General features: G+C 45.6%; 1 protein-coding gene across 2 annotated transcripts in view; it reads right to left on the bottom strand.

Annotated features, from left to right (window-relative positions):
• Positions 1-18,658, bottom strand: part of LOC146798240 (sulfotransferase 6B1-like) — a 464,989-nt gene extending 446,331 nt beyond the window's left edge. Inside the window, exon 1 of one of the 2 annotated variants that reach the window (XM_085625520.1) lies at positions 18,287-18,658. In XM_085625520.1, the coding sequence (XP_085481646.1) occupies positions 18,287-18,503 (217 nt within the window). In that variant the 5' untranslated portion in view covers positions 18,504-18,658. The remainder of the gene's footprint in view (positions 1-18,286) is intronic. The other variant, XM_085625519.1, reaches the window with a different exon arrangement.
• Positions 18,659-20,456: the final 1,798 nt, after the last annotated feature.

Genomic DNA, 20,456 nt, shown 5'->3' on the forward strand with positions numbered 1-20,456 from the left:
ACTGATACTCAAAAAACCAACTAATAACCTATATAGACACCCATGTAGCTACTCTCCAACCCATGCAGCCACTTATACACAAAGTGAGAGACTGATACAGATATTTATATATTTAAACATTACTCACTAAGCCATGTATTCACTATGATACACTTAATCAGTCAGTTAGACAATCAATTTTTCAAAAACAAATCATCCATTTAGACAGTAATATACCCATTTATTCTTCCATCGACCTTGAGATATACATATATAAAACATTTAATTTTCAGAAAAACACACATTCACTGGATGATGTCATCAGTGAGGTCATCAGTGATGTCATTTGAGATGTCATCAGTGATGTCATGAGTGATGTCACTGACCATGTCATGAGTGATGTAATATGTGACGTCATCAGCAGTGCATTGCGGGCGCGCGAGTTATAGTTAGCTGAACTAACTATAACGGGGGAATTTCATTGGTTTTTTACGAGTAAAATGTCCAGCTAACTATAACATGTGTGAAACCTATGGTTTTTTCAATGAATTTCTAAGGTTTTTTAAATGCTAATTCCTAACTATAACGTGTGTGAAACCTATGGTTTTTTCACTGAATATATATATATATATATATTACTTCCACTCGCCTCACTCTTCCCTCGCTGGAAACAAACGAGCGTAGACCCAATATTATTCGTGCAATTCGTTATTTATTTAGCCATTCTCCGCCATTACGCGTTTCGGGCGATCCCGCCCTTGATCACATGACAACACTTTGGCTGATGACCGCTCTTTTTAAAGTGCAAGTGCTAGTGCTTCAATCAATGGACATAGAAAACATACATTTCTATCAACATTTATATGTGTAAATCACGGCGAACACGATAACCGCATAATGCCATTATGTTATCCTAATACTGATTTTCACATCGTATGACACTTGATAATTGCGTAAATGCATGATATGTACTTTATATTATGTCCATTAAAAATAATTATTTTACCAAACAGTGACAGTGCCCTCACCTCGACATTTAAGTGCTAATGCATCTAAAATTAAAAATAAGTATAAACGACTAAATTCATACAAGGAAGACTGGATGATGATCTCGGAAGGTTACCGTATTCCATTCTGACCCAAGTCTGGCACAATATTAAATCAGAGCCAGATCTGAACATAGGACATAATTACATAGACAAATAAAAAGTGCATTGAGGTAGTAGATGAAATGTACCTATTATTAAATTGAGCTATTTCTAGGAGATCCAACAGGAATCATAAATCATTTCATAGATGCATATAATATGCTTTCTATTTAATTAAAACCATTCCTAAAACCTCATTTCATATTCAATAAATAACCCTATACAACATCTTAAAATGTCACCTAAAATATTCATGTCCATAAACAAATTGTGGTGATGGAGACTTCCGTCTAACCCTCCAAGGAGACCGAGGTAAAACAAAGAGGCACAGCCTCTAACATACAATTAAATCGTCCATATGGACTGTCATACAGAGCGTGAGACTAAAATAGACATTAACATTCCATTATACATACTGTTTGGCAACACACCTCATATTGTAAACAATTTTTCAGATTTTACAAAAACGTATACAGGTCTTCACTGTTGTTAAGCCCCATCGGGTGTTTAGAATCCAAGCGTAAAATATATGATGTTTCTAATTTCCTTAACCTGGATTCCCTATCCCCTCCTCTTTTTTGTGGGGTGACCGTGTCAATAACATAATATTGCAGGAATTTAGGATCACTATTGTGAGTACTTTTGAAATGCCTGGCGACCGGGTAATTCTCATCATTATTATTGATCGCTCTTAGATGTTGCAGGATTCTTTTATGGACCGGTAATTTTGTGCTCCCTACATATCTCAAATTGCACCTGCAGGTGAGCACATAAACAGCAAATTCGGTCTTGCATGTGAGATGATGTTGAATCCCACATGTTTTGAAACCAAATGCTGGAACGTAGTTCTTGGTATTAATGGCATGTTTACATGCTTTACAAGATGCACATTTGAAGAATCCCTTTCTCATGGATAACCAGGAACCCTTGCTGCCTATTTCCAAATTGCTTCTGACTAAAGCCATGCCCATGCTATTAGTCTTTCTAAAGGCAACTGAGGGACTGTTTGGTAGCGATTCTCCCAATATAGGGTCATCTTTTACAATAGGCCAATTTTTCCTTACAATATTTCTGATCTGTTTCTCCTGTCGTGAAAATCCTAGAATCAAGCGAATAGGTTCCTGCTCTTTTTTCAAGTCTAATACAGTCTCTTTCTTTTTTAGCAGGTCCTGTCTTGCCCATGATCTAGATTTAATAATGGCAGACTCTATGATTTCAGTATTATAGCCTCTATTAAGGAATCTCGCCCGGCTTTCGCCTTGTTTGATTAAGCATTCCTTATCCTCACTACATATACGTCTGATTCTGAGCATCTCCCCGTAGGGGATGCTCTTAATTAGATGAGGAGGATGGGAACTCGAGGCGTGCAATAATGTATTACCCGCTGTGGGTTTCCTATAGAGGGTAGTAGAGATCTTATTATTCATTATTATGATTTCCACGTCAAGAAATGTGACCTTTTCCTTGCTGATGTGTGAAGTAAGTTTTAAGTTGAGTGTGTTGTCATTCAACAATGCAATGAACTCAGTGGCGCTGTCAACATCACCCTCCCACACTATAAAAAGGTCATCAATATAGCGGAGCCAGGAGATTACTTTTTCATTGAATATCTGTTCATGTTGCTGCATGAGGACCAGCTCCTCCCACCAGCCCATAAATAGACAGGCATAACTGGGAGAGAAGCTGGCCCCCATGGCCACTCCCTGTATCTGTTGGTACATAACACCATTGAATAAAAACAGATTGTTTTCAAGACAAAAAAGAAGCATTTTAACCAACATCTTATTGTGCAGAAAGAATTCAATTGGTCTATTCATCAAGAAAAATTCTATGGCTCTGATACCATCATTATTTCTGATGCAGGTATAAAGTGAAGACACATCTAGTGCAATCATTAAATACGAAGGTTTCCATGTAATATGTTGCACTTTCCTTAGGAAGTCACTTGTGTCCTGTACAAATGATTTCAAACTCTTTACAAAATCCTGCAAAAAGAAATCTATGTATCTTGATAAATTTTCCAAAAGTCCATCACACGCAGAAATAATTGGACGTCCCGGGGGTTTCTTCATATCTTTATGCAATTTTGGTATAAAGTAGATGACTGGGATGGTAGCATTCTCTTTCTTGAGATATTTAAATTCATCCCAACTGAGTAAACCCGTGCTTCTCCAAGCTACAAGCTGGGAAAAGAGCGTCTCTTGTGTTGTTCTAAATTTGGTCGGTGCTACTTTTCTATAGCACTCTATGTTGTTTAATTGGCTGTGAGCCTCTTCAAGATATTCCTTTAGTGGCCACAGCACCAAATTGCCTCCTTTATCTGAGTTGCGTATGATGATCTCCTGATTTTCTTTTAATTTTTTGATGAGTTGCCAATACTTTCTCTCTTGGTTGGAAAACTTCTTTTTGCTTGTTTCATTAGTTGCAATGTTGAGCCTCTTGATTTGCGCCACTATCTGTTCATTGAAAACGTCTATGGAATCTCTCGCCATGACAGGTACAAATTTAGACTTTGGGCGGAACGGAGTCCAAGGTTTCATATCCGTTCCTGGGATCTGTGACGTTTGCGTGTTGGTTGTGATATTGTCCCATTGAGCTTGATCATTGACTGGGTTGTCACCTCTTTCCAACCTCCGCGTGGTTTCAAATAGTTCATAATCAGAGCTTATCAGCCCGTGCATTTCTGGCATCTTGACCGGGCCCCCCAATTCTTCTGGTCTTTCCTTGTTTCCTCGCTGATGATGATATTTCTTTAACTTCAGCTTGCGAATGAACTTATAAACATCTGCGCGGGTTTGGGTATAGTTGAAGTTAGATTCAGGGCAATAGGAAAGTCCTAATGAAAGGAGCTGTCGTTCCGCAGCTGAGAGATCAATACCTGCCAGATTAACAATGGTATTGGATTGCTCAGAGGATGATGGGTCAGTGCATAGGTTTGACGACAGTTGATCCCTTACCGTCGTGCTCTGCCCCTCCCACGCCTTCTGACGTTTTCGTTTTGCTTGCCTACGCTCCCTTCTTCGTTTGTTTGCCCTGCTTTTTCGATTACCTGGGTGCGTGGCCGCAATGTTTCCCTCCTGCTTCGTTTTAAAATGTCCAACTCTTCCCCCAAGGTTAATCTGATGCTCCTTGCCTCGGCCCTCACTGCCGGATTGTCGGACTCTGATCCGCTCTCCATGGCCGAGCTGAGCTCCGATGCTGATGGGGAAGCGTTGGTTGCTTCTTGGTGATTTCTTCTGTCCTCCCTATTGCCCATGCGCTTTTTGGCTGTATCAACACGCATAGAATCATACCTCCTTGCAAATGTGAATATTTGCCCGTTTGCATAATCGTCACGATCACGCCTAAATTTGAAGGTTTTGCGGCTCTTTATCTTTTCCTCCTCCTTTTTGAGTCTTGCGTTCATCTCCTCCACCAATTTTTGCTTAGCCTGTGGGTCACCTAGTGGTTCTATTTCTTTTTCCATGAGCTCAATCTTTTCTTGTAGAGCAGCCCTGTCAATCTCCGCGTATTTTACCAATATTGTAACAAGTCGCCTCGATGATTCGAGATTGCATTCTCCCCATTCAGCCATCATGAGAGGATTCGGGGATTCGTAGCTGGGGGCGATCATTATTCTAAGGCCTCTTGGAATTCTCCCCACATCGAGATATCTCTGTAATGAACGCGCCTCCCACCACTTGGCCTGCTCTTGCTTTTTCAATTTTTCCAAAGCTCGGAAATTATCTCGCAGCCCCATGCTCTTACGGGGTTCTTCCGTGGTCACTTTTCCAGTTCCTTGACCGTCCTCGGGGGAGTCCGAAAACATCCCTTCAGCTGCTAACTCGCGGTCCCTGAGTGTGTCTGCGGACATTTTCTGGCCTTTTTGTATAAATCGAATTGCGAGATAGAACACCTATTGCGTGATGCTCACAGGGGCTCGTACTCGCGTTGCACACCTTTCAACCTGCCCTTCGCCAAAATGCGCCGTACCTTATTAGAAATGTCCACCAATTTAGCCGTGGATGCCTCTTCGCCGCCGCCGCCGATCCTCCAGGGAAACACCGGAAGCGGACGGAAACTCCACAGCTGCTCGGCAGGCCAATCTTCGTACTTGCGTTAAACTGTAGGCTGGCAGGGGGCTTCACTTTTTCCCGATTGGAAAAAACCTTTTGAGTGCCCCGGGGGTCCCCGCCAAGACGCACCACGGGCCCGTGGTGCTGACTGCAGACGGATACTCCAGGACAAGACTTGCCGTAAGTGAAGCCACAGTCAGAGAGGGGGTCCACGAACCGGAGACAGTCAATCCGGTAAAATATTACTTCCACTCGCCTCACTCTTCCCTCGCTGGAAACAAACGAGCGTAGACCCAATATTATTCGTGCAATTCGTTATTTATTTAGCCATTCTCCGCCATTACGCGTTTCGGGCGATCCCGCCCTTGATCACATGACAACACTTTGGCTGATGACCGCTCTTTTTAAAGTGCAAGTGCTAGTGCTTCAATCAATGGACATAGAAAACATACATTTCTATCAACATTTATATGTGTAAATCACGGCGAACACGATAATATATATATTTGTTCACTGTATGAGCACTGCGTTGTCGGCACTAATTTGGATACATAATAAAATGTATATTGTCCTTATACAAAAAATTTGAAAATCATCATCATAAAATATATTGGGTTCTGTGCCTTTTTCCAATAACATGGTTTATGATAAAAGTTACTAATTGTTTGCTCCACCACGATCCCGACGTAGTTTTCCTTCAGGAAACCCGCTTGCTCTCTTCTGACATCCACCACACATTCTGACATTTCCCACACAAAACGTGTGGCTGGCACTTGTTTTGGTACTCTGCAGTGTCTCCGACCTATTTTTAAGTTCTTCGATGCGGAGACCAGACAGATTATTGTCCAAGCCCTGGTTCTCACCAGGCTGGATTATGCTAGCTCCCTGTTCCTGGGTCTGAATCAAGCCGAGTTATCTCGCCTTCAGAGAGTTCAGAATGCGGCAGCTAGGATGCTTGTTGGCCTTCCCAAATTTGTATCGGCCCGTCGGACTATTCAGGATCTCCATTGGTTGCCGGTGGGGCAGAGAATTAAGTTTAAAGCTCTCTGCTTAACTTTCAAGATTCTCAAAGCAGCCTCCCCACCCATCCTTGCACAGACTATCCAGCACTATGTTCCTGCCAGAGCTCTCCGCTCTGCTGGAGCTAATTTGGCCATCGTGCCACGCTTCCAAAAATCTAGGATGGGCGGACGCTCTTTCTCAGTTTTGGCGGCCACTCTTTGGAATTCTCTGCCTGCCCCTTTGCGCTCCATCCCTGAGTTGCTTCCTTTTAGAAAGGCTCTTAAAACTTTCCTTTTCACCACAATTTAGGTCCATCTCTTTTATCCTTTGTCGTGTTGTGTTTACTATTCTCCATAAGCGCCGGGACGCCACTTTGCTGCGGCATCCGTGCGCTATATAAAAGCATATAACATAACATAACATAACCTCATGTCCCATCGTAGTTGTCCCATTCAACACTGGGCGTGCTCTCCTTCCAAAACTTGAGGTGTGGCCATTTTCTTTAAGGCAGGCTGGCGAGAAACGTCCATCAAAGATACAGCTGATGCTGAGGGAAGGTATCTCAAGGTCCATATGGATTGGGGGCGGGGTTCTTACGCTTTCATCAATGTATATGCCCCCAATCAGAAACAAGACGCATTTCTTCGTTTGCACTTGGGAGCCCTTCTCCGTTCCCTTACTACTCCTGTTGTCCCTGGCGGCGATTTTAACTTGGTTTGGGACACTGAGAGGGACCGCACGTTGCAGGCAAAACCGTGCGACCGGGGCGATGTCGGCGTCGCTGCGGGATGCCCTCACTGACTCTGGCCTTGTTGACACCTGGAGACACCTACATCCGGACTCCCCCGATTACTCTTTTTTCTCCCACGTACATCGCTCCTATTCACGTATTGATTATTTTTTCTTATCGCTCCCCCTGATCCATCAGTTACGTTGCGCTGAAATCTCCGATATATCGATCTCAGACCACGCTCATGTCTTGCTTACGCTTCAACCTCCGGATGCTCGGCGTGCACCTCTACCTAGGTGGCGGCTGCCCCCTCAGGTCCTCTGAGATCCTGTTGATCTGGCGGATGTTCGCAAAGAAATCGAGGCCTTCTTCATCGCCAATTCGCTCTCCGACACCCCTGAAGACGTTCATTGGGATGCCTTTAAAGCCACCATTCGGGAAGTTATTACCTCCATATCCATTGCCCGGTCCAGGGAGGCACATTTGGTTGAATCCAACCTTTCCTGGTACATTAAAGACCTGGAGCGCAGGGATCATGCACATCCATCCCTTAGCAACAAGCGACACCTTGCAGAACTCCGGGGCCAGCTACGCCTTCAGCAAACTAACAAGGTGGAACGCTTTTAGTCACTCTCAAACAAAAGTTTTATATGGGCGGCGAAAAGGTCGGGCGTGCCTTGCCCGGCGCCTTCAGGCCCAGACTGCTCGATCTCACATCGCTAAGCTTAAGAGACCGGACGGCTCTTGGGCCATTTCGGAAGCTGACAAGAGCCATACGCTCGAGGACTTCTATAGGGACCTCTATGCTCCTGCCTTACTCGCAGTGTTGCGACCTTTCTCGATTCCTGCCCGTGGGACCCTTTCGATCCCTACTTCTCAAAGTTGCTTGATGACCCGATCTCTCATGAAGAAATCGCTAAGGCACTGAAACAGCTCCCGGTGGGCAAAACCCCGGGCCCTGACAGTTTGCCGGTCACTTTTTACCGGGTTTTTTATCCACAACTGCGGTATCATTTGCACCTGTTTAATAGCTTCACTGATCACTTGGGCCGCTCCCCTACGATGAACGAGGCGGAAGTAGTCCTTATTCCCAAGCCAGGCAAGGATCCGACTCAGCCTGCTTCCTTCCGTCCTATTGCCCTGCTGAACACGGATGCCAAATTATTTACGAAGATTCTGACGAATCGCTTAGAGCCCCACTTACCGGGTCTTATCGACCCCAACCAGGTGGGCTTTATTCGCCATCGCCGGACAACATCCGCCGGATAGCTTACCTGGTAGAGAAGGTGCGTATCAGAAACATCCCGGCCTGTTTGGTGTCCTTGGATGCCGAAAAGGCGTTTGATCGTGTTGATTGGGGCTTCCTTCGGGGGGGTTCTTCAGAAAGTAGGCTTGGGTCCGGGGATGATCTCTAAACTGATGGCTCCCTATGCGAAGCCTGTCACTCGCATTCAAGTTAATGGCTCCTTAACAGCACCCATCCCTATTCACCGCAGTACCAGACAGGGGTGTCCCCTCTCCCACGTCTTATTCGCCCTTGCGGTTGAGCCCCTAGCTATTGCTATATGTCGTAACCAAGATATCCGTGGCATACCTATGGCGGGCACAGAGCACAAAGCCTCCCTTTTTGCTGATGACCTTCTACTGTCCTTGTCCTTTTCTGCGATATCTCTTCCAGCGGTGGTGACACTTCTGGGGACCTTTGAAGCCGCCTCAGGATATCGAATTAACCTTGCCAAATCCTATGCCCTTAATCTTATGCTTTCGGCCCCGGAGATTCAGGAATTGCGGGACCTTCGTCCGGTCCAGTGGACTGATGTCTCGATTCGCTGCCAGGGGATGGATCTCACCCCTACGCTGGAGTCTTGGACCACGGCTAACTGGCCCAGATATAGAAAGTCCAATTGGGACGAGATGCGTAGATGGGAAGGTCTCCCCCTGGTGTGGTAGGGGCGCCTTAATACTATTAAAATGTCTCTTCTTCCCAAAATACTTTACCTTTTTCAATCTCTTCCTACCCCCATACCACGGAGGGATATTCCCGCCCTCCAGCGCAATTTCACTAAATTCATCTGGGGAAAATCACGGCTGCGCTTCTCCCACAAAATTCTTATACTTCCAAGGTCTCGGGGTGGTCTTGCTTGCCCTAACCTGCTGGAATACTACTGGGCCTGTCACCACTGGTTTCTCTCTGAATGGATTGTCCCCGAGATCAAGAAACACTGGTTTCATATGGATCGGGCAGCAGCCTGTCGGACCTTATGGGACCTTGCCTGGATCCTGCATGAATCCCGCCCCCCATAGTGCTTACTTAGCCACTCCAACGAGAACGGTATTGGAGATCTGGGATAGGTTGGCAGTGTCCCGGGCCTTACAACGTTCCCTTCTCCGAATACACCTCTAACGCGTAACGCTCTGTTTCCCCACGCCCTATCGCCTACTACCTTTGCCACCTGGACTGTGGAGGGACGCCGTGACATCCAAGATTTCTTCCAGGGCACGACCCTTCGCACCTTTGAGCAGTGTAAACAGGCCTTTCGCCTTTCAGACACCGCGCGCATACAGTATTACCAGTTGTGCCACTGGCTTAGCTCTCCGGATTACGCCCGAGAGGCAACCCGCAGCTTACCCCCTTCGAGTCTTTGGTCCGTAGATTTGATGGTTCACGGGGCTGATCTCCAGAACGTATTACGTCCTGCAGCACTCCCAACAACTCCCACCTCATGGATACCAGACATGGTGGGCGTCTGACCTGGCCGCCGAGGTCTCTCCAGGGGCGTGGACTCGCCTGTGGAGGGACAGCCCCAAGGTGTATCCTAGTACTCCCCAGCGCGAATCAGCGTACAAATTGATGACACGATGGTACTATACCCCCACTCGCTTACATCAGATGTTCCCGAACTCTCCATCACTCTGCTGGAGATGCCAGAATGCCGAGGGGGACTTCCTGCACATTTGGTGGTCCTGCCCGGGCCTTACACTGTTTTGGAAGGAGGTCCTCAGCCATATCAAAAACATGGTGGGGATCCCGATCCCTTCTGACCCGTCCTTCACGATTTTGAGCATTAAAACAGGCATGCTTAAAGCTATGACCACAGCGGAATGGCACCTGATCCTCCATTTTCTGGGGGCAGCGAGGCAGTCCATTGCTGCCAGCTGGAAGAAGCCCCACCCCCCCCTCCATAGCTGCCTGGTTCCTGCGATTGTGGGATGTCCTGGCCCTCGAACTACTCACAGCACGTCTTAATCATACAGACACCCGATTTGACTGTATTTGGCAACCACTTATACGACACTTCACTAAAACTGAGCATTCCCATCTGATGCCCCCCAGGTTATGCACCTTGCAACTTTTTGAGGACTCCCTGGCACACTTTTCTCAGGGTCAGGAGCTGGAATCTCCAAGCCGCCCTATTTAAACCTAACGGGAGGACTCCCTCTACTCCGGTACCCGCAGACCCCTGCTCTAGTCTCCGGATTCCCATGGCGAGCCTGGCATTGACTCCCCCTCCCTCTATATTCCCGCTCCCTTCCCCCCTGAAAGGAGGCCGCCCTTTCTCTCTGTTGATCTTCTTCTCTTCTATTTCTATTCTTCCTTTTTCTTTCCCTACAATTTCTGTCTTCCTTTTGGTGGTTGTTTTAGTTGGTTTAATCTGAAGTATAGATTGTTTCTTAATGCTGCAATGTGATATAGTTACTCATGGGGTGGGAATAACGTCCAGGACATAGGAGTTCTAGCCGCTTAGTCTTTATTGCATACTCAGTCAAGTTGCTGTGTTGTCCTTTTTTACTAGATGTTCAGACTCTATGTGGGCAGCCTTATTTTGACCCCTCCCACGAGCCCTCCTCCGTCTCCGGCCGTTCGGCCTTGTTGCTTATTCCCCGGGAGGACTCTGTATCACGCCCTATGTTACCTCACCAGGTTTGATGGGGAAGGGGTTGTTTTGATGGGTAGATTCATGCCCCTCTGGTATACTCTTCACCCTACTTTGTGTTGCTCCTTTATTGTTATCACTGCAGCGATATGCAAGTACGATTTGCTTGACTTCAATAAACAGAATTTCAACAAAAAGTTACTGATTGAGTTTTCACACTTCTACAGCAAAATAAGTAGTGTTGGTGAATGAGTCCCGCAGGACATTTGTTTGGCTTACTACTTTAGAGAACGTAGGCAGTATTCCCCAGCATGTTTGCCTTAGTTTCAAAAGTAGATATGCTCGTTCAGTTCGAGGAATTTAGGCATTGAAGGCATTCTCAGACACCTCCAACTTGCATCCCCAAAATCGAAGGAGTTACTTTTAGCACAGTGAATGTCCTGAAGGCGCAAGCAAATCAAGTTTTTTTAAGCTTCAAGTAGCTAGCAACGGAAGGTGTTAGTATAGGTTCACTTAGCAAGTAAACAGAATTAGTCAGGACAGAGACAGGAACAGGTAGTAAAATCTTAGGTTAGTTGTGCTTTCACTGGGATATTAAATAGATAGAAGGCAGATAGTAAAGGTAGTACAGATACACATGCCATTACTTCATCTTCACCTACGGATTCAAACCCATTGATGCCGCACTCACCCCAATACTGAATTACTCCCTCACTCAACTAAGCAGATGACTCCATACAATACAGAATACACCAGTCAGCCTCCTCCCTCAACATCCAAACACGCACACACCCTGCACCTCAAACAGCTTCAATGACTCCCAATCCACATCTCTTTTCAAACTCCTGAAACACATGTTCAAAGCCTTACACAGCACTGGTCTAGCCCACCTCAATACTGCCTAAGATTTCAGAAACCTTCCAGACACCTTTACTCAGCCGACTCATTCACACAAACATTCATTGCATACGCAGCACCAGAACAAGAGGAAATGACTTCTCCAAATTGGCTCCATATGGGCAGAATGACCTGCCTCTACACATATGCGCCGTCTCTAAAATTAGTGCATTCCACATAAAGCTGAACACTTGCCTCTTCAACTAAGTTTATCAATGGATCAGCCCTAATTGCTCTTGCATCGGTGAAAGGATTCTCACTTAGTTGATAGTGCACTTCACAAAAAAGTCATAACATTAAAGAGAAGTCTGCAACCATCGCTAAACGTATAGGTAAAATCTTTGTCTTGCTTACCATGTTCATCCTCCGTCAGAACTTAGTATATGTTCAGTTTACTGGATGACATGTGCATTACAGTCACAGCACTGCACATAACAGTGGACGTGACATATGCTACGTACTCTCTGACAACCATGTATGGCAAAAACTAATGTTTTTCGTACTTTATGACTTGCTCTTTTAGGGAACTTAGGCAGTATTCCCCAGCATGTTTGCCTTAGTTACAAAGGTACATATGTTCACTCAGTTTGAGCAATGTAGACCTTGGAAGGCATTCTTGGAAACCCCCAACTTGCATCCATAAACCGGAAGGAGGTGGATTTACCACACTGAGTGCGTTAGAGATGCATGTAAGACATGTCTTCCTGCTTCTCATGTGGCTGTCATGGGAGCCATAAGTAAAGATTCACTAGGCATGCGTTCCGTAATGGTCAAAATGAAGGAGGTTACTTGGCAGGTGGTAAAAATGTAGTCAAACTGTTTATTCATTTTTTAAGGTTGTGGATGCACCAACTGTCGTCATGTCTGGACATATCTGTTTAGAGAGTTTTGTTTGTGTTGTGTTTGTGTGCAATTTAGTTAATGACAATTTGAGAGGTTGTCTTGAATGGGGATTCTTCCCTCTGGTGTATGAATGTGATGGGCCCTTAAATGGAGGGGGTATGTTGATGTGAGTTCACTGATCTGTAGGACCGGGGACGTGGCTGGCTGTATGAAAGTCTTGTGTGTGGTGTGCGCATGGTGTGTGAATGGACAATAAAGTGGTTAGTTCTTGACATGGCTTTATGGCTCACCTTCAGTAGTCTTGGCTTCAATATTCAGATAATTTCTTGAGTTCTTGTACTTTGAAAATAGCTTTTCTGGAGCTGCTAAAACCAACAAGTGTAAGTGGTGGATGAACTTTGAAAAATTAGTACTTGATTAATATATGTGGTGGTAAGGATACTCAGTCGCAATGGCAACAGAGTAATCTTACCGTGAAGGTAATGGTCAGGCTGCCCGATATATATGCGGACGGACCACTGGTGTAACCGTGGGGAAGACTAGTCCATCTCTGGAATGGTTGTACTCCTTCCATGTTCAGCACTGCCAATACCACCCATTAGGCGTTAAACTAACGCATTTCAATTGGTGGTCTACATCACCGCAGTGAAATGGAAAGTCATGCATTTAGAGCGCCTCCTGGGCTATCAACAAGTCGGAGCGCTGCTAAATTAGCACAATGACAGAAAGCTGGCAACAAGCGGTCCACGCTGCTTGCAGGCTGGCTTGGGGGCTGGCTCAGCTTGCTCTGGGCTCACTCACATACACACACAGGGTGGGTCTGGCGGGCCCAGCCGCCCATGGCACAAGCGGGCAGCACGGCTGTGCAGACAGTTTCTGCTCACACCGCGCATTGTTGACTTATGCCCTACCCGACTGCCATAATGTGATGACCCATCACCCGCGACCCAGGCCATCACCCAAGTGATGGTGCCTCAACAGGCACTGCAGCACTGCACTGAGTCCAGCAGCACTGAGGCCATGATCAAAATGCCGCACCGGCACCAGTCGTCACCTCAAGACATGGACAGCGGCTGCTGCTCACGGTGCAGGGGGAAGTCATCGTGGCAGGCTGGCCAGTACTATGCGGGGGTTGCAGTGCTCACGCTACTACTAAGTGTCACACTGACTACATTCTATGTAGCGGATATGTTGTCACTTTATCTAGACCTAATCTGTTTATTCAGACAATCGTTGCAGGTTCTATCTGTAGTCAATCCGATTCTCGCTCATAGAGAAGCTGACATTCCTTAAGGCACAAGAGCACTTTAACTTTTTTCATTTGTTTAAGCGTGCAGTGACAACGCTCCAATCATTGGATGTACTTCTATATTACAATAACTTCAACATTGTTCTCCAGATCTGCAGTGGTAGATTTTAAATAAAAAGATAACGTTTTATTTGATTACTGTATTTACCATTGCTTCTCTGCTTATAACAGTAGTCTCCATACATGACTAAGCAACACATTTGCATTCTTGCACCTGTGCATGCAGCGTACTTTGAAGTGCAATGTCTGTGAAGGGAGATAAGTCTGTCCAAGTATGTGATATTTTAATAGCACAAACCTAGGCAGAGGAGCGCTGTACAGGGTCAAAGGCCCGAATACAGTCAGTGAGTGATTGGAGAAGTACCTGGGTTCTAAGAAGAGATGTGTAATATTATGCCTTGTGCTGCTGTGTTCTTTTAAAAGGTGAGTCTACAACTCTTTTGATGTATAGATGGGGAAGGACTACTATCCGTTTTATCATTTTTTAGAGTTTTTGGTAGCCAGTCGAGTTTGCACCCGTTTAGCTTAACTACATGTGTTTGAGCACATGATTCTACAAGCCATCTCGTCGCTCAAATGGGTGCAATTTCTGATATATTTATGTTTCCCTCGTCCTCATTGCTTGATTTTGAGCACAAGAAATTGCCGTTCAAAGTCAGTGAAATGTCACTCATAATTACACTGAAATTAAGAAAACATCACACATAGCAATCTAAAACCTTAGCAGCTATGCATGGACTGACTGAGTAAGGGCCATCTGTGGCTGATCTCTATGTCTACCCACCTAATTTAGATGTGCAAATATACAGGTCAGTTTTCACTGCCCATCACCACCTGGAAAACCACAATGGTAGGGGCAGTGTCTAATGACTCCTAATGCCCCCCTTGTCATGGGAGATGACTCCCATGGTGAGGGGGCATTTATGTTTCTAAGAAAAAAAACAGGCTTTTAGATTTTGTTTTTGAACATAAAAAACATAATTGATAGACAGCCCCGTCATTTTGATGGAGTAATGCATCAAACGTAAAAAGGCATTGACAGGAAACACTGTAACAATGGCTCCTACCAATGTCTTGGGATTAAATGCCAGTTTACTGGTCCTTTCTAAATTTGGCAAGCGGAGTAGTCTCAGCCATGCAGACATTAAGTACTCTGCCAGGGCGACAGAGCCTTCTTTGTCAGCCAAATTGTAAATATGGCTTTTACCAAGAACTCCTCTTCTTTTGTTTTTGCAATCTAAACACCCAGAGGTTTTCAACGTGGTGTAACTTGCATGGATTCTGTTCACTTTTCCATAATGCCGTACAAAACTTGAAAGTGCGTACCTGACAAACATCACTCATTTATTTCGATTTTGTGTTGGAAATTTTTGTTATCTGTTGAGATTCACAAATTGACAACCAACCAGGGTACCCACGTGCCTCCACATAAAAAATGCATTTCGGTGGGTGGCGCTAGCGCCCACAATGGCACACAACATAGACACACCACACTTATGCAGTGAAAAAGCACCTTTTTTGTAATGCAGTTAGCTGTGGATTTTGGAGCCTAGCTCAGCCAGCACCTAGGCAAACCTGCAAATTTGTGAAAGCCTACAGACTTTTTGCAATGGAAATTGATGCCCCACCAACCAAACCAAGAGGGCGGGGAAACCTAGGTGTGATCAGGGATTGAAGCTGATTTACGATGCCAAATGTCAACAAAGTCACTACAAATACCTTTTACTCCGCAAAACCCTAGCATCGGATCTTCCTGTCCCTTGGGGAACAACAGAAGCTACCTGCCATTGTTTACTTGTGATATACAAGTTGAACTGTGCCAATGGTGTTTACCTTGGTGTCCCCGGATTCATTTTACATAAACTATAATAAATCCAGTACAATGAGGTTAGACTCTTCTTCTGCCTACACTAGTGTGAACTGATGACAGCAATTCTTTAAGCACTCCACTGACTTCTTGTAGCAAAGTCAATGTTCAAATAGCTGTGCATTGTACACATATCCTCCAAGGCAAGAGACCACTGCACCTGGGAATACAATGAAAACTTTACCTGCAAAACAGGAGTCTCTGCTCCAGGCTAGCTTCCCAGATCGTCATACCACCTCACAATAAAGAGTTTACTGGAAGATCTTCTGTATTGGTCCAAGCAGCCAATCTCTGGAACTCTCTACCAGGATCCAAGAACATATAAAGTTCAGAAGAGAAGTAGAGACTGATTGTTCCAGAGATAGCCACTCTTGATTGGCCAACCTCAGGTGAAGTAACTTGCAACATAATGATCCCTTAGCTGAGAATAATTGCTCTCAGATGCAGCCTACAGCCACCCACAGGTGGGGTTAGTCCGTCCGGGGCACATCCTACACCAACGGCAATAAGAACTACTGGATTATCAACATCGCCTCTGTGAGTTGGAAACAGTCACTCTTGGGACACATGGTACAATCGCCTTACAAGGCAGGGACAGCCCGCTGTCAGAATAAGAATCATAACCGTGGATTGAAACGTAGGTCCTTGGGCTCACAGCCTATGGTTGGGGAATAGCCAGTCCCAGGCAAAACCCTCAACCACCTCATAGATTTTGATTGTTACTACAGGCTATAAATAGCATTCCACCAACACTTTTTGCAGAGATACTGTCATTCCAGGACACCTACCCTCCTGTCCTGCTGCTCTGGCGTACACTCATAAGTTCCACAACCGATTATAACCAAAGCAGCATACATAATAAATACTTGTACCATATTGGCCCTCATAAATTGATATAAGACAGAACTGCAGTGGAACTGATTTAAGGGCCAGCATGCTATCCTAGCGTCCTTCAAATAACCACTTTATGACAACTGAACAGGCAACGATGGCCATGGGTGGAATGCAACACAGTGACACATCGTAGCATGCTGCCTGTCATTCAAAAACAAGCATTGGCATAGCCAATAGGTCTCGCCTTTGGGACCTTATAAGTGTTTAGCCATGCAACAGTTGCATAACTAAATACTTATAAGGTCCCAAAAGCGAGACCTTTAAAGTGATCGCGATCAAACATCAAAGCGGCCGTGTGGCCCCGAAAGTGAAAGTAATCGTGGTAAAAGCGGCGCCCGCGCACATGCACTGTAGCTCTAGGCTGGCCTGGTAGCACTTTTTGGAGCCCTCTCAATAAGTCTCGCCAGACCAGCGCATGCGTTGGGTCAGGCGAGACCTAACTAGGACTGTGTCATAGTCGATCTGGGCAGACCTCTTCCCTGATCAGCCCCATAAACTTGCATAGTATTCAACCCTGGTACAGCAACTAATGTAGAAAATGAGCTGGAATCGTATGTAATAACTTAAGCCCCTTCAAAGGGCCCTGCACAGCCAATCAATTTTGCTAACATACTTCACCCCGTAAACTGCACGTCCCTCAGACTCCCTCACCCACAACACTGCTAACTGCTGATCCAATACCATGATAACCGCACCTCGGTGGTCATCACACGCTCCCCTATAGGCTCCAAAATAAGACAACACTACCATTTACACCTCCTACATGGTGCAGAATGCTATTCCTATAGGCAAGCAATTCCTCACCCCACCTAGGAGCAGTAAGAGATTTACAAATGCAATTAAAATGTAAATGATTATGTGAGGTGATTTGCAAACAAAAAATGAAAGAGCGAAACACACATCATTTCATGTGGACAAACTCAATACTGTGATTACAACAGAGGGACTACTACCTAAATTAATTACATATAAACTGGGCACAACTTGAGCAAAACCAAGAACTCGCATCTTCCTAGCCCCCCTACATCATTCCAACTACCCCTGCCACCCCCTCTCATCCTCCACTCGGTGCAAACCACAGCCTCCACCAACGGAGGACTACGGGTGAGGCTGTCCTCTCCCAAGCCACAATGATTCCACCAAAATGACTTCTCAGGTCCTGCAATTATTACAAAGCTCACAAAACAACTGCTTAGTTCCAGATGCTTCGTTTGAGCTGGTGGCTGCAGGTTGCTCACGTGCGCTCATTTTTAGGGGCAGCTGGTGTAGCAGGTGCAGTGGCACAGGGCACACTGAACTCTGATACTTGCTGTATTTTACAGCTCCAACATTAGTCAAAGGGTTCACTGTCCTTGCTTGTGCCAGATCCCACAGCTTGTTTGCCGCGCTAGAGGGGCCATCGCTTGCTTTTCCTCACAAACTGTGATCCAGGGCAAGAGAGAAGGAAGTGAAGAACGGAACACAGAGTGAAAGGGGTGAACCCGAACCTGCGAGAGTGAGCTAAAGACAGGGAGTGTCTAGTGTGGACTGAACTGGCATGAGGTGAATTAAAACTGTGCATTCTTGGTATTAGCACCCCGACCTTTGACAGCGCCGGTCGCAGCTTGGGAAGAACTTTGGTCCACAGCACTTACTGTTAGCATCATGATTATTTTACAAATCAAGCACCGTTTCTAGGGAATCTTACCACATTTCGGATAGGCAACGACTATGACATCGTCTGGGCGCGGGTGGAAGTCCTTCTCCAGCGCCTCGAAAGTCTCCGGGCTGCAGAGCAGGGTCGGGTACTGAATGCCCTTGTAGGTGAACACCAGTTCTTCGGGGGTCTTGGCTGCGGCCAGCTGACTCATGCTATCGAACTGCCGTTTTTGGTTACTTCCCTGGCTCTGCTGCTCGCCTTCCATCGTGACCGCTGCTGTTATGTGCACAAACGGTAGGCACCAAATAACAGGCTGTGAGTTCCCTCTAGGAACCCCTCGCCTCCTTGTAACAGCAGCCTATGCCGTGCGTGCCTCCCCTTAGGCCACTCCTCACAGCCCTCGTCACTCCACCGAGTCGGCTATTCATTTCCTTAGAACGCCCACTTTCATTACACAACTGTTTGCTGTCAGGACTGGGGGTAATTGCATTTTTATAGAGCGCAAATCTGCCCCAAGAGCAGGGGAAATGTTTTTAACAGAACCAAACTAGTTACAAATGTTTTTGCCCTGCGGGCTCAGTGATTTCAGTAGTAGTCTACACGCATTGTACAAAAATGTGTATGTTGGTACTTTGTATCCCGGCCTAATCCCGAGCCGGTGTGTGTTTTTAAACTTTTTGTGCCTCAAATGAGAAGACGTCTACGGCACAACGGGGTTACGATTACGAATGCCTTTTAAATTCTTTGGGTCCTATTGCATTGCATGTCCTATTGAACCTCGTATTGCGTTGTCACTGTACTAGGGTGAAGTTCCATGTTCGCGCTGTGAATACAAAGTGCCGGATTAAACACTGTGAAGGCTCCTAGGCAGTCGAAATTTCGGTGCAAACACAAGAAGATGATAGACGGAGCGCTGAAACTTTTCAAACTCTCACCCCAGTCTGTTAGATCTGGGTTAAATCCATGATTATTTACCTTACTTGCCACCCCAGATCAGACCCCGCCATATGCAAATCGCCATATGCAAATCAGCCTTGACCCTGTTCCTCATGACCACAGCCCAGCCCAAACTGCCAAGGGACCGGGTAATCCCCCTCCCCAGCCAGGCGAGCTTGAATCGAGTGGCAAAGTGAGCAAGGGACCCACGTCTGGGCATACCCTGCCAACTTGGGGCGAACAATGCAAACACAATAAGATGATGGACAGAGCGCTGGAACTTTTCAGACACTCACCCCCAGTCACTATTCGATCAGGGTTCGATCCATCATCGTTATTTCGCTCACTTCACCACCCTTGTTCAGACCCAGCCATATGCAAATCAGTCTTGACCCTCTGCATCATGGGAACAGTCCAGCCCGAACTGCCAAGCCAGGTCTTCCCTAGACCGGGAACAAGCATCCTGGGACGGTATCAAATATTGGGCCCTCCCTCGCAAATTATCTTCTAATACGTTTTTAATTTTACCAACCAACAATTTTAATAAACAATTTTATTACACAAAACTAAACATATTAACAATTGTTAATGTTATTAAAGAAACATTCATTGGAAACAATTTAAGAAAGTTTGATTTTAATATTCTTTTAAGGTCAAATCAATATAATTTTGATCTGTTGTCGCTGAGCCCCTAAATAGAGTGGGGCCCATGGACGGTGCCTACTTTCCCTATTTGGTAATCCGGAACAGCTTTCAGTTGCCCCCTGACTGCAGTGGTCAGGTCGCTGAGGAGATGATGTGGTTTGGGGGGTTAGGTAGTTAACATGTAAGTGGGAGGATAAGAATCTTAGCATTCTCATTTTACCAATTTTCTCTTGTGCCACAGTTATCCCAGCTATCCAAATAGGTAGTCTGTGAAACTAAGATGCTCATTAATGGGAATTACATAAGAATCACATCTTGGCCAGCTGTGCCTGTGCCGCATGGAAGCGCCTAGAGGCGAATCTTTTCCTTGTGCTTGTTGCCTGTGCGGATCTCTCCATTCACTGAGTCCATAAAACATAATTACCTCTTCATCCATTCCTGTCCTATTTCTTACTGCAGTTATGGTGACGGAAACTCACCAAGGTCACCCTTAACAGGCACATTTCCCCCCTTTCTGTTTTTTAAATAACTCTCTCATGCTTTAAAAGGGGGACTGGTCTACCACTTATTAGTGCCGTAACGAAACTTGAGGAGACCCCCGCAAGATATGCTAATGGGGCCACCACAACATGTCTCC

Source organism: Triturus cristatus, chromosome 9 (genome assembly GCF_964204655.1).
Source record: "Triturus cristatus chromosome 9, aTriCri1.1, whole genome shotgun sequence".
Classification (NCBI taxonomy): Eukaryota; Metazoa; Chordata; class Amphibia; order Caudata; family Salamandridae; genus Triturus; species Triturus cristatus.